The following is a 14,718-nucleotide window of genomic DNA, read 5'->3' as shown; positions in this document are numbered from 1 at the left end:
AGCTCATGGAAGATCCAGTCTTTAATGACATTGGACCTTCTATTCCAGCCCTCACATCCTGGCTCTGTAAGATTGAACTCAACGTTGTCTCTTCTGAAATCTGCACACTCCCTGTACTAAGTCCTTCCTTTTGTCCTCATCCTGTAAGCATCTTGAGACACAGTTCCCTTCCCCCTAGCTTGGGCGAGTGCTTTTTAAGGCTCCCATACTCCCCGTGGCTCTCCTACCCCTGTCTGAATTCTGCTGGATAGTGAATTTTTGGACCCTCGTTCATCAGTGTGTGTCTCCAAAAACCCAGCACAGGGCACTCAAATGGAGGTGAATAGAGGAAGAGGGGTTGAGATGTGGATCCCCAGATCTCTCGGGTTCCTCCCTGTTCTCAGCTAAGTGAGTCCCTTGAGAACAATGGAAAATTCCAGGTGTCAACAGGGGCCCTGGACCGCAAGAGATGTGACGTCAACTTAAACAATCAGTCTCATATTTTTACAGGAAACAACATCTATAAGAACGGAAAACAACCTCCCATCTCCACATCTTCCTGAGAACAAAGTGAAGCAGGGTGAGGACCAGTGAGGCGGAGGGTTACTTTCCAGTATTATAACCTTCCGCTAGAGCCGTGTCACCGCGGCTGCTGCTCCTCAAACCACCAGGGGGAGCAATCTCACCGCATCCCAGGTCTTGGCTGGTGCACGCATCCAAGGGTGTAGTCAGAAATTCTGGGAATTACAGTCCTGGGATGTCAAGGCGCCGTCTCTCGCGGTCGCCCAGGGACTTGTAGTTTAACACCTAGGGGCAGATCATAGGTTTAAGCTCCCATGTTAAATGAAAGGAACTACTACTCCCAGAGGGCCACGGGCTCCTGGGCGGTGTCGGGTTTCCGTCGAGCGATCTTTCTGAGATTGCTTCTGAGTGATCAGCGTGACTGGGTAAGTTTAATTGACGAAAGCTGCAGTTCTCAACTGAGCTATCTAGAGACCTTTTCATGTCCCAGCGTGGGGCCTTCCAGTCTCTCAATCTCAGAATCTGCCCGCTAATCTATGCTCTTCTTTGTCTGTGTTTCCCATTCAGACAAGTCCCGTCAGAATCCGCCCCGCACCTAAGCCCTCCCAGGGTCACCACGAACTGTCACTCCCACGCCCCGAGATCCCCTCCCTGACCCGCACCCCAGCCCCACGTCCCTCAGCCCCTGCTGCTTTCTGTCCTCCACGCTGCGCTCCGCAATTCTTTGTCCTGTTGGTGGAAGAAGACTGCCAATTTCTTCCTCCCAGTGTTGTGAACTTGAAGTGCAGCAAAGAACTCCGCCTCCCTCCCCGCGACCTTGGGCAAATCGCACAGGCTCTCTGGGATTCGCTTTCTTCTTCTGTATTACAGTGTATGAAAGCGCTTTGTAAACTGCGAGGCCTCCACAAGCAACAGAGGCTCCCTTTGTGCCATGCGTTGGTGCCCTAGGACATTCTTATCAGGGCAGCTTTTCTAGCTTTGCCGCCTCGTTGCTCAATCCGGTCCCTTGAGCTCTTGATGTCTTCATCATCTAAGACCGGGTTATTTCTTCACTTCCTCCAGAGACCAAAGATCAGTCAGGCCCCGAGCCCATAGCCTCCGGAGAGCTTTGTCTGAAAGCAAGCCCAAGAGGGGTGCTTATCTTGGACTCTGGCCTGAAATAGCCGGTGATGAAAAGTTCACAGGGCAGGCAGAGGGGCAGAGCCGCCCGCTAGAAGCAGGACTCCAGGGGGTCAGCGCTGCAAGGGAAGCGTCTTCCTTTCCCTTTGGGCTCTTCTGGGCCTCCTTAGTGCACTTAGGTAGGTGTGTCTCGGGCTTGAAAAGCCTGAGAGAGAATTCATTTTGCCAAAGGAATCTATGCCAGGAAAAATGGAAAACTTCAGCTGGGTATTTTGAAAGCGAGCCACCACATTTTTCCGATTAGTTGCTGATGTTTTAGGAGTAATTACAATGTACCAGGCCTTAGGCAGAATCAATTTTCTCCTTTAAACTTCTTTTGTGAAGTGATCCTGTTTCACATGGACGGAAGCTAGACGTGGAGCAGTCATATAGTTAGTTAAAATAGTTACAGCTGCCTCTGGAAGCCACAGTGTCTTCAATGTGCCGGACACTTTACACACATAATCTTTGACCCCATGAGTGGCTGATAACAGGGTTAGAGTTTAAGGCGTTTGTTGAAGGTTTCACAGCTGTGGCTGGCTGGATTGCACAGTGGGTAAAGGCACTGTCATGCCCGGCGACCTGAATGCTATCCCAGGAGCCCACTTGGTGGTTGAAGAGAACCAGCTCCTGCAGGTTGCCCTCTGACTTCCACATGGGGTGCCATGGCACCCCTCCAATAGATAAGTAAATGTTATATGTATATATGTGTGTGTTTAAATATACATAATATATTTAATATAAATAGATAGACAGACAGACAGACAGATAGGTCTCAGCCAGCTGGTAAGTAGTGGAGATGGAATTCAGAGTCACCAGAAGTTTTCTTTTCCCTCTATAGCATAGAGATTTTTTAAATAATCACGACAGATTAAAAGCTAATTGAGCTGGATGTAGGGATACCCGTGGTGAATGTGTGGAGGTCAGAGGGCAGTGGCAGGCAGGGGTGGATTTCTTCTCCTTTCACGGTGTACCTTCTGGGAACTGAACCCTGAACGTCAGACTTGGAGGCAAGCTCCTTTGCCTGCTGAGCCACCCTGCCTCCACTGCCCCATGTGTTTCTGGGTGGCCATGGCGGTTTGCCCAATGAGATGATAGGAGAGTCCATAGGGTGCATTCCGTGTTTGTTACACGCGTGTGACCCTGCGTGTTTGAATGAAAGAAAAGGGCCTCCCTCAGGGGCCTCAAACCCTTCTGACCACACACAGGGAGGACTTAAAACCACCAGCGTGGAGCTGGGAGTGTAGCCTGCAAAGTGCTTGCCTGGCGTTTGAAGGGCTCTAGGCCCCAGAAGACAGACAGACACACAAAAACCACTGCAAATGGAGGAAATACAGTGTTAGGGATTGCAGGGAGACTGGGTGGTAGGTTCAGAAACTCAGATTTCACATGGACTACATGGGGAGCCAGTCACCGAAACTGATACTGCCGGCCTAGGCACTGCACCTCGCAGCCTGTTTGAGGAGGTGAGGCAGGGGACATGCTCAGAGCTGGGAGGAAGGAAGGTGGGAGTCTAGGTGCTTGTCCCGGGGGAGTAGGCAGTCTCACTGGGCCTGGTTGATGGAGATATTCCAGGCAGGCACTGCCATGAATTGTGGAGCCAAGGTGAATAATGGAACACTCCTGACCCGTGCCATTTATGAGAAATAAGACTGATGTCTCATTGTAATTTGCAAGTAAGATTGACTTTTATCTCCTCTCTTGTCCTTGGGCATCAGTCAGCGTGAGCCTGGCAAGTCAGGCTGTTTTCAGGTTAGCCTCAGCCTGGCCAGTTGTTTTGTTTGGTTTTTATTAATTTCCAAGCAGAATTAGCTGATGGGCCCTCTCAGAAGCCTGCCAAGATCACCAGGGTTCTGTATACCCCCACCTCCATGGTGCCCCACCCAAGGACTGATCTCAGATGAGACAAAAATCCCCTTCCACAAAATCCTGGCCATCCATTCCTCAATCCTGCCTCACCTTTGCCCCTCCCTTTCTCCTCTGGTTCCCAAATCTACACAGTTGCCAAATTCTATTGTTTCTGCCTTTCTTGTAGTCAATGAATATGGCTAGATACTCGCTCATGCCAGGTACTATGCAATATGTTTTAATTGCAGGATTTCATTTATCTCCATAGCAACCAAAGACTGTTACAAATCCCCTTATGCAGATGCAGAATGAGGCTTGGAGAGATCAGGATAAAGTGCCCATGCTAGATTGCAAAGGAGCTGAGTGTCAGGCTTGGGGACGGCTTAGTTGCTAAGGTGCTTGTCTCACAGATATGAGGACCTGAGTTCAGATCCTTAGGGAAAACCTGTGTGTGGTGGCACACGGCTTTAGAGACAGAGGCAGATGGATCTCTGAGTTCAAGGCTAGCCTGTGTACATAGCAAGTTTCAGGACAGTCTGGGCTACGTAGAGAGACCCTGCCATTAAAAAAAGGAGAAGCCAGAGGCCAGCGAGGTGGAGAGAGACGCTTGCTGCTAAACATGACTGAGTTTGATCTCTCCTCAAGGTAGGAGAGAAGTGGCTCTCTCAAGCTGTCCTCTGACATCCACAAGCACACTGTCACACATGCACTCCCACACATTAAGTAAATAAAGGTGACTTTAAAAATTACAAAAAAACAACCAAGCCTGACTTGATGGTATGCTGTAATCTCAGTGATGGTGAAATGAGAGGCAGTGGGGTAGCTCGGGGGCGGGTGGGGGGGTGAGGGAGTGTGGGGGGGTGGGAGGGTTGTGCGGTCAAGTTCTAGCTGCCTCAAACAACGAGGAGGGAAGGGGAAGCACATGGACCCAACTCGTGCACGACGACACAAATGCACAGGGGTGTGTACACACACAGCTCTTTGTACACACACAGCCCTTTCTCCCTCACAGCCCTTTGTACACACACAGCCCTTTGTACACACACAGCCCTTTCTCCCTCACAGCCAGCACTGGCTGCCCCTGTGTCTGTCTCACAGGCCCTTTCCTGACCCTTTCTTTTTTTCCCTGCCTTCCCTTGCTCTCTGCTCCCATGCTCAGGAGACACACTCTCTCCTCAGAACCCCAGTGGCATTTTATCTCTCCTCTGTGACAGGGTCTGCATCTGCTTCACCAGCATGTGACCCACGTGTGTCCTGCAGCTGCAGCCTCAGATCTCCAGCGGGTGCCCTCAGCCATGGGGGGGCATGGGTAGGTGGGGGGAGCGGGGAGAGCCTTCGGAGACTCCTCCTCCTTCCCTCTGGCTGAGTAGTCGCTGCCTACAGCCGATCTCAGCTTCCTCCCCCTCCTCTTTGTAATAGTGGGTATCTTCAAGTTTGCACTGGAAAAACAAAAGGGAAAAATGAATAGTAGGAAGAAAATCTCACCTTCCAACGTTATTTAATGAGTGACTTTTGGGGGCTCTGTGGGGTTTTCTTCTGGATGATTGGCAGGCAGGCGGTCTGTGTGTAGAAACAGTTGTGCTGTGACCTTGAGCAGCTCACTGAGTCTCAGGACCTTGACTTTTTCAGTAATGCGCATGTGTGTGTAGAGGTGGGGCGAGGGGAGGTTGCAGGGAGCCTTGGTGGCATCCACCTCTGAGGTCTCTTCTGGCCCAGGCATGCTTTGACTTGCACACTGATCCCCCAAGAGGAGGAATCAGAATATGCCAAAACAAACCATGTGGGCCCAGGACCCTTCCCGTGCCGTTATTTTGGCTATAAGGAATAGGAATAGGAATCTAAATTTAGATACCCCCATAGCTAGGGTAACTCTCTCTGCCTTGGTTCACCCATCTGTAAAATTGGTCCTGGTACCCCCTTCCTCGGAGAGCTGCTGAGAGCTTAGATGGAGCGTGCCTGTAAGGGGCTTAGTACAGCGCTAACAGTGGGAGCACTAGGAAGCACTAGGTCTCAGTGGGTGCTATTAGCCACAGAACAACATCTGGGCTGTGATCACCACAGCTGGATGACACCGTAGGTGCAGGGTTAGCATGTGTTAATCCTGAGGCAGGGCCTCATGCATCCCAGGCTGCCTTTGAACTCTCTGTGTAGCTGAGGGAAGCCGCTGAACTAACCCTCCAGCCACCACCTCCCGAGAGCTGTGGTTATACATGTTTATCACCACACCGGGTTATGTGGTGCTAGGAATTGAACCCAGGGCTTCTTGGATGCTGGGCAAGCATTCTAATAACACGCACGCACGCACGCACCAGACCTTGCGTTTGTCGGTTTTGAGGGAATCGAAGACTAGCTCATCACTACCATCTCCTCACCCCACCAAAAGAAAATGAAGAATTCAGTCCGTGGGACTGGAACATTTTCTAGCACGGGCAGGCCCCTGGGTTCCATCCCACCACCCCCAAACCAACAACCAAGAAGCCAGCCTGTACATGCTAGCAAACAGCAAATGGAAATGGTGCGTGTGGTTTATTGAGTAGCTGTCAGCGAGGCCGGAGTGATAAGGACGTCAGGAAGTGGACAGGGTTGGCACATGACCTAGAGACAAGCAAGCGAGGAAGGGGCCAGCAAGCGGCTGTTCTGTGCTCTGTCTTCCAGCCAGCAAGTTCAGGACACCCGGGCTTTGGTCCAGCTGGTGATGAGATGGGGACCGGCCAGTCTGTGTGCTTTCCAGCCATCTCTGGACCCCACCCTGTTGGCTGCACAGATGCGATGGTGGGTCAGAGTCTTGAGGTAGGTGTCCCAAGCTCCATCCGGCCCCGCACTACGTGCCTTCTGCCCATGTGTGGAGACTTCACCACTATAGGTGTGCAGTTCTGGGGAGCTGGGTTATGGCTGGACTGGGTTTGATTATCAGCCCTTAGGCCTGTCTTCCTGCCTTTTAAAAATTCCTCTTTCAAAATATTAGAATCTTCCCAAATGACAGAGAAACTGAGTTCTTTCTCCAATAAGGAGGCGGTGCCACCGGCTTCAGAGGCCTGTCTGGAGTCGGGCATCTGATCCCTGAAAGGTTTTCTAGCTCATCTTGGTGTAGGCGAGTGGGAGGAGGCACGGGGCCGTGCACACTGTCCTGACGCTACGCCTTGGTGCGAGGGTGGTGTCTTCGTCTCCGGCTTCCATCTGTTTCCCATGTCCTGAACCCCCTACCAGTTTCTAGGCTTCTCTTTTTCTTTGTCTCCTCCTGTTCCTTTGTAAATTTTTTTGAGGCAGGTTTCTCATGTGGCTCAGGCTGGCCTCCAGCTGGAGATGTAGCCAAGGATGACCAGAAATAAGTCCCTGATCCTCCCATCTCTGTGACTCTGGGAATGTGCCACCATGGTCCAGCAGGTTCTTACGATTTTGTCCCTGATGGTTGGACTCTCCTCTGTCCTGTGAGAGATACCCACTTGCTGGTAACCATTCTCCTGTTCCCTTGGGACCAAGCATGTTTCTGCCTCCTGAGAGGCAGCCTGGAAGAGTGGCTTGGGTGACCCACAGCTGCCACCCTGTTCAACCTCAGGGCAAATCCAGTCCCTTTTCACACCAAGCCCGGGCCCACAAACTCTCTTGATGTTTTGGCGCAGTGCTGTCCTGGGATGTCATCTAAAATGCAGCTTGACAAAGGGAAGAGCATAGCTGTATGTTCTATATGCTAACAACAAAATTGTTTCTAGATTTGAGGAAGCCTTGATTCTCTGTGTTGGTGTCCAGTCTGGCTGGTACCTAGATTCCTGCTGACTCACCACGCCCAGGCTTCTTGGCCCAGCAGCTACTCTCTTCTCTTCCCCAGGGGAGCCTCTTCCGACTCTTCTACCCCTGCCAAGCATTGGAGGCAAAGTGCGAGCAGCCCCTGTGGATTCCCCGCTATGAATACTGCTTGGGCCTGGCTGACTACCTGCAATATAACAAGCGCTGGGTCGGGTCGCTGTTCAACCTGGGTATCGGTAAGGCTGGCCTGACCCAGGTACCTTCCTAGTGGCCCATTTATGTCCCCAGGAGAAAGCCAGGCAGACACAGAAATTTTTAACTTGTCCAGTGCAGTCCTTGGTATGGAGAGATGGGAGAGAATTGAATGTGTGAGAATTTGGACCATCAATTCAAATCCACACTTTGTAATTTACTGGGACTTAGGCAAGTCACTTACCCTGCTCGCCTGCCAGCTTTCGTAGACCTGTGGTGCTAGGTGTGGGCAGAGCCTCTAGTGCAGTATTTGGAACATCAGATGTGGTGTGGCTGGGATTCCTAAACCCAGCATGCCCACTCTATAGATCACCCCCCTTTTAGTACTGGGGATCAAACCCAGGGCCTCATAGAGGCTAGGCCAGTGCGAGCCGCCCCACAGCCATAGGGTTTACTGCCACCCCAGCAGCTGTATCAGACATCCTTGGCTCCCAGCGAGCATCTATACTCCTACAGCATGCCCTCTTGGGCTGTTCTCCCTCCCCTGTCCCAAGACCCCACCCCTGGCGTCCCCTCTGACCTTGCCACCTCATCATCTGCCCCAGATTTCTTCAGTACTGCCTCTTTGGATTTTTGTTTCCCCTAGTGGTTCTGGAGAGGGGAGGACCACAAATGCCCATCCCTATCTTTACCCGGGCTGCCCTTGGGATTGCAGTTCCAGGCAGCCAGAGATGCTATAGCCTGTGTCTCTGCCAGGATCTTGTCGCTTGCCTGTTAGCTGGAACGGCCCCTTTAAGACGAAGGAATCTGGATACCCCTTGATCATCTTGTCCCATGGCCTAGGAGGCTTCAGGTAAGCACTTTGTCCCTGGACCTTGCCATAGTCCTTGCGTTGTGAGAGCTGCTGTGTCTTAACATAGTCTCAGAGGGTCCGATAACAGAGGTCTCACCTACCTGCCATCTTACTCCCCATCTGGCCCTTGGCATAGCACTGGCCTGCCTTCCCTAGACCACTATTAAAATATATAAAATAGGAATACAGAGCCGGACGTTGGTGGCACACGCCTTTAATCCCAGCACTCGGGAGGCAGAGGCAGGCGGATCTCTGTGAGTTCGAGGCCAGCCTGGTCTACAGAGCGAATTCCAGGACAGCCTCCAAAGCCACAGAGAAACCCTGTCTCGAAAAACCAAAAAATAAAAAAATAATAAAAAAATAAAATAAAATAGGAATACAGGTCAAGCGTTTGCTGGTAAGAAATCATAAAGACATTGATTTTAAAATAATGATTTGGTGTGCATATCATTTTACCACTCATTAAAAGCAGAAGCTAATTTGCATACTAATGAGATGGATGAACTTGTTCATTTTTGTATAAAGGATGGACTTCAGGCTGAATATTGGATACCATAAGACCTAGAGTATCTTCAGGGTTTTTCACAATTGATTGAGTTTTGGTTTTATAATCATTGATGCTGAGAATGCCACTTTTTATAAATCCATAGTACAAAATGGCAGAAGTATGCTTAGGGCCATTTCAGAAATTAGAAATTCTGTCTTAATCCCAAGCCAAGATCCATTTAACACTGTGTGTGTGTGTGTGTGTGCTCAAATTAGCAACCCAGACATCTGACTTTAAAATTTTTTTTTATTATTTTTAATTATGTGTGTAGATTATATGTCAGCATGTGGGTATGTGCATGTGAGTGCAGGTGCTCACGGAGGCCAAGGGTGTCAGGTCTGGTGGAGCTGAAGTTACAGACAACTATGAGGTACCTGATGTGGGTGCTGGGAATAGAAATCAGTCTTCTATGAGAGCAGCCAGTACGCTAACCATTGAGCCATCTCTCCATCCACCTCAAGGGCCAGTCTTTAAAACTCCAACATTCTAATCCAACCCAATCCAAAAAGAGACTAACTTGACATTTACACATCAGTGTGTGCTGTGTGGTGATACCCTGTCTCAAGAGAAAAGAAGCCCAAATCCGACCTTGCTAGTCCAGTACCTTAAAGAGTGCCTGGCAGATTGAGGTCTCAATAAATATTTGTTGAGCGCATGAATGTTCTTCTAAATGAAGCCTTTCCTTCCTTCTTTCCTTCCTTCCTTCCTTCCTTCCTTCCTTCCTTCCTTCCTTCCTTCCTTTTTAAAAGAGAGTGTCAGATTCTCTGGTACTGGAGATGCAAATGGTTGTGAGTCACCATGTGGGTGCTGGGAATCAAACATGGGTTCTCTGGAAGAACAGACAGTGAGTGATCTTAACCACCGAGCCATCTCTCCAGGTCTTAAATGAAACATTTTAGTAGCTTTTTGAACTCAATTCTATTTTTAAATTTTCAAGTATTGAGATTAGAGGTGTGCACTGCACACCTGGCTTGTGTGTCCCTTTCTGAGGGTACCATCCTGACTCTCTTATGAGGCTGAGTTTTCAAGCACTGTTTGTATTTCTCAGTACTTAACATAATTGTGGCATGTTTTAAAAATGATTTATTCTAGTTTTAATTATGTGTGTGTCTGTGTGTGTATGTCATGAGTACATGCATGTGTTGTGTGTGTGTGTGTGTGTGTGTGTGTGTGTGTGCACATAGCATAGGTACCTGAGGAAGACTGAAGAGCATCAGATCCCCTGGAGCTGAAGTTAAAGGTGGTCGTGAGCCCCCGGATTGGGTGCTGGGAATTTGTGTCCTCTGCAAGAGCAGGTCTCTTCGCTGCTGAGACAGCCCCACCCTGCATTTATCACTTGTGTCATTATGTTCTAGTGTCTATCTTCCTTGCTAGACTGTAGTCTCTGTGAAGACAGACACCATGCCCCCAGCTCGTAAGACAGTGTCTGGAAGTCATAGTTTCCCAGCAAATACTCATTCACAAAGGAACACAGGGCTGTTTTGCTGGATTCCCATTCATTCACCAACCTCTCTTAAGCACCTGTTGGATGCAGCCCCTGGCACAAAAGGAAAGTGGGAAATCGGGACGCACACATTCAGGAAGCCACTCACACTAGAGGAGTTGGTGTACAGGCAAACGTAACTAGCAGTTGGCCGGAAGTGGAGAGTAGGTATGGTGATAAGGCTGGGGAAGGCAAAGTGTGTGGTTTTCTGTGCTGGTTTCTTTTGTAGTAAACAGAGAGCAAGCCTACTGTAAGTAGAAGAGTCCCAGCCTTCAGAGAAGGTGTGTGTGTGTGTGTGTGTGTGTGTGTGTGTGTGTGTGTGTGTGTGTGTGTGTGTGTGTGTGCCCTCCCCACCTGTAGCTATGCTGGAGAGAGCAGTGAGCACATGATCTGGAGGTGGTCCTTTGACTAGGAAGCTCTCTTGGGATGCCATTCCTCAGTAGACCAGAGTGAGCCAGTAGAAATGTCCATCATTAACCATGAGTGAAACTCCAAGACAAAGAGGGCGATGGGGTCAAAGGACAGTTTCCCTTTTAGCTTCTCTGGTTAATTTCACCTTGAAACTCTTCCCTTGTTCACTAATGGGTGGCTTCCCACCCCATGGAAGAGCATGTGCACGTAAATGCTACCTAACTGGCTTCTGGAATGCCACTGTTCCCCGCGGTCCCTACACAGCCCTCTGAAGTAGGCAGATAGGCATGGCTGACCCCAGAACAGCGAGCTGCAACTTGTCTGCCTTACACAGTACACACGGGGAAGGGATCAGAAGTCAGTCATCCGGTTCACTGCCTCTCTGGAAATCTGGGAGACACGAAAGGAAACCTTAGAACCTGACTCTCCCTCAGTTATAGAGATATATTTAACAGATACCACCAAACATGAGTGACTAACACATGATCAAATTCCTTCCCTCCCTGGGCTCGAGTTGGGTGCATGCTTGTCTATACTCAAAGGCCCTGAGAGGCTGAGAGCATCGTGAGTGTAAACCATGACATGGGCTGCAAAAGAAGAAAACACCCACCCACAAGTAAAACTTCTTTATTTCTCTCTGTTATAACAAGCTAAACGGGCAGGCACGGGGCACCTGCTGCTAACCCTAGCACTTAGAAGCTAGAAGCAGGAGGATCAGGAGTTCAAGTCCTACAGACTAGTGAGTTTGAGACCAGCCTGGACTACATAAAACCCCTCTTCAAATCCCGGCAGGGTGGTGCACCCCTTTCATTCCAGTGCTTCGGAGGCAGAGACAGGCGGATCTCTGTGAGTTCGAGGCCAGCCTGGTCTACAGAGCAAGTACCAGGACAGCCTCCAAAGCTACACAGAGAACCCCTGACTCAAAAAACAAAACAAACAAACAAAAACCCTTATCAAAACATAAAAGAAACAGGTGAGGGGAACCAGAGAGAGAGACAGTCAGGGCTGATGTCACCGTTCCATGAATATAGCAGAGAGTCACACAAGCGTGCTTGCTCTGCTGTGTATGGCTTCCATTATAAAGTTATCTCGTGACCTGTGGTGGCTGCTTTTGTTCCAGTCATTACATCTGCATCCCTGGCAACATAAAGGAGCAGTCTGCTGTAAGAGACCCTCCTGTGTCATGCAGCTGACTACGTCTCATTTGTTAGAGCTGTTAGCTCCATGAGCTGTCGGCTCCATGTGGCTCTCTAAGGCTAAGGCATGCTTCAGGTGTACAATAAACACCAGAGTACAAAGACTGCATGGGAGTAAGAATACAATGACATTTCATTCATTAAACTGTTTTTTTCATTATATTTGGAAATTAGAGTGGGGTATGTAGATTACAATAGGTTAAATAAGGCATAAAAGTATAATAGGATATTATAGCGTAAGTAAAATATATCAGTAAAGTTAATTTGCTTCCTTTTACTTTGCTTTGGTTTTTTGAGGCACAGTTTCTCTGTGTAGCTCTGGCTGTTCTGCAACTCACTATGCAAAACAGGCTGGCTTTGAATTTACGGAAATCTGCCTGCTTCTGCCTCCTGAGTGCTGGGATTTAAGATGTGCACCAACACTGCCTATCTATTCTATTTTACTTTAAAAAAAGATTTAAAATATTTTTCTAGGTATGTGTATCTGCATGTGTGTGTATGCACTTGTGTGTAAGTATCCACCAAGATCAGAAGAGGGCACCAAATCCCTCGGAACTGGAGTGATAGGCAATTGGAGTAGCTAGTGCTCTTAGCAGCTGAGCCATCTCTTCAGATCTGTGTTTCTTACTTGTTTTAAGACAAGACCTTGATCACAGACAAGGCTAGCCTTGAACTCCTGATCCCACCTTTATGTCTCAAGTGCTAGGACAGCACGTCTGGCTGGCCTCCCTTCTTTCCTTCCTTTTTTTGACAGCAACTCATGTAGCACAGCTAGATTTACTGAGGATGTAACTAAGGATGACTTTGAACTCCTGATATATTCCTGCCTCTGCCTTCCAAATTCTGGGATTATAGTTATATACTACCACAACTGACTAAAAATGTATGGAATGCCTGTGGAGGCCAGAAGATGGTGCCAGATCCCCTGTAACGGGAATTACAGATGGTTGTGCACCACTGTGTGGATGCTAGGCGTCAAACCTGGGTCCTCCAGAAGATCAGCCAGTGCTTTTAACTGCTGAGCCAGCTCTCCAGCCTCCCCAAGAATCCCTTTTTAAAAATATGACTACTTGAAAATTGTAAATTACTTTTGATTTCTGTGTGTTATTGTCATATGTGGTACTCGTGGACTCATTTGTGAAAGGTAAAATTAAGTTTGTGAAGTAAGTTCTCTCCTTCCACCTATTATGTGCACCTGGGGATCAGACTCAGGTGGCTAGGCTGGTGGACAAGTGCCTTTACCTGATGAGCCATCTTGCCATCCTTGTGTGTTTTTTTGTTTTGTTTTGTTTTAGTTTTTGGCTTTTTTGAGACAGGGTTTCTTTGTGCTGTTCTGGAACTTGCTTTGTAGACCAACTGGCCTCAAACTCACTGAGATCCACCTGCCTCTGCTTCGTAAGTGCTGGAATTAAAAATATGCACCATCGCCGGGCGGTGGTGGCGCACACCTTTAATCCCAGCACTCGGGAGGCAGAGGCAGGCGGATCTCTGTGAGTTCGAGGCCGGGCTGGACCGATAGCCTCCAAAACAATACAGAGAAACCCTGTCTCGTAAAAACCAAAAAAAAAATATATATATATATATATATATATATATATATATATATATATATATATATGCACCATCACCACCATGCACCTTGTGTGGCTTTAAAAAATATTTATGCTGAGCGTTGTGACACATACTTTTAATCCCAGCATTCAGGAGGCAGAGGCAGACAGATCTTTGTGAGTTCAAGGCCAGCCTGGACTATATACATGGAGAGTTCCAGGCCAGCCTGATTATTAGTGAGACCCTGCTCGGTGGGTTAAGTACTTGCTGTACAAGCATGAAATTGACTTGAGTTTGATTGCCAAAACCTGTGTCAAATCTGGTCATGGCTACACACACCTGTGATTCCAGGTCAGGAGCGGATGAGCCAGAAGGCTTCCTGGAACTCTCTGGCCAACTAGTCTCACAGAATTGATGTATTCTAGGTTCAGTGAGAAACCCTGCCTGAAAATTAATAATAATAATAATAGAGAAGAAGGTAGAAAGTGGTTGAAAAAGATACCTAGCAACGTGGTCTCCACATGCAGACATATAGATGTGTACACACATGTTAACACGTATGAACATGTACACACACACACTCACACACACTACATTAGTGTAGTCAGAATCTAGCTGGGGCTGGGGTAAGCAGATTCAGTGGGGTGGAAAGGCATCTCAGACTAAAGATTGACTTGCAAACACACCCTGGAGCACCCCAGAGCCCTGGGATGAGGGCTGCACTATGTTGGGAAAGCACTTGGAGGAGGACTACCTGTGATACCTGCCTAGGCAGAATTTTGAGGTGGCCACTATCGGGGTGTGGGTGAAGCTGGCCGTGTGTTTGATGTCTCCTCCCCGTGACTCTCCAGGGCGTTGTACTCGGCCTTCAGCATGGAGCTGGCCTCCCGTGGCTTTGTAGTTGCTGTCCTGGAGCACAGGTGAGAGGACAGTCTGGTGAACTGCAGTCAGTTGGGTTCCTGTACAGGCGAGTCCCCGTCAATGCATTGCTTCTTTTTAGTATAGTTTCTGTGCTGGGGCATCAGGCCCACACACATGGGCATCAGACCTACACACATGTGCATCAGACCTACACACATGGGTATCAGACTCACACATATGGCATCAGACCCACACACATGGGCATCAGACCTACATACATGGGCATCAGACCCACACACATGGGCATCAGACCTACACACATGGGCATCAGACCCACACACATGGGCATCAGACCTACACACATGGGCATCAG

The 14,718-nt window shown here is 48.8% G+C and overlaps 1 protein-coding gene across 2 annotated transcripts in view; it reads left to right on the top strand.

Moving 5' to 3' along the window:
• The first annotated feature begins 483 nt into the window (after positions 1-483).
• Positions 484-14,718, top strand: part of Pafah2 (platelet activating factor acetylhydrolase 2) — a 31,607-nt gene continuing 17,372 nt past the window's right edge. The window contains exons 1-5 of one of the 2 annotated variants that reach the window (XM_040756382.1): positions 484-559; positions 6,163-6,297; positions 7,334-7,487; positions 8,200-8,296; positions 14,336-14,404. In XM_040756382.1, coding sequence (XP_040612316.1) covers positions 6,208-6,297; positions 7,334-7,487; positions 8,200-8,296; positions 14,336-14,404 — 410 coding nt within the window. In that variant the 5' untranslated portion in view covers positions 484-559; positions 6,163-6,207. Of the gene's footprint in view, positions 560-766; positions 927-6,162; positions 6,298-7,333; positions 7,488-8,199; positions 8,297-14,335; positions 14,405-14,718 lie in introns of those variants that run through there. The other variant, XM_005079585.4, reaches the window with a different exon arrangement.

This window comes from Mesocricetus auratus, unplaced genomic scaffold (assembly GCF_017639785.1).
Source record: "Mesocricetus auratus isolate SY011 unplaced genomic scaffold, BCM_Maur_2.0 Super-Scaffold_100014, whole genome shotgun sequence".
NCBI lineage: Eukaryota > Metazoa > Chordata > Mammalia > Rodentia > Cricetidae > Mesocricetus > Mesocricetus auratus.
This window is presented reverse-complemented; position numbering and strand designations above follow the sequence as displayed.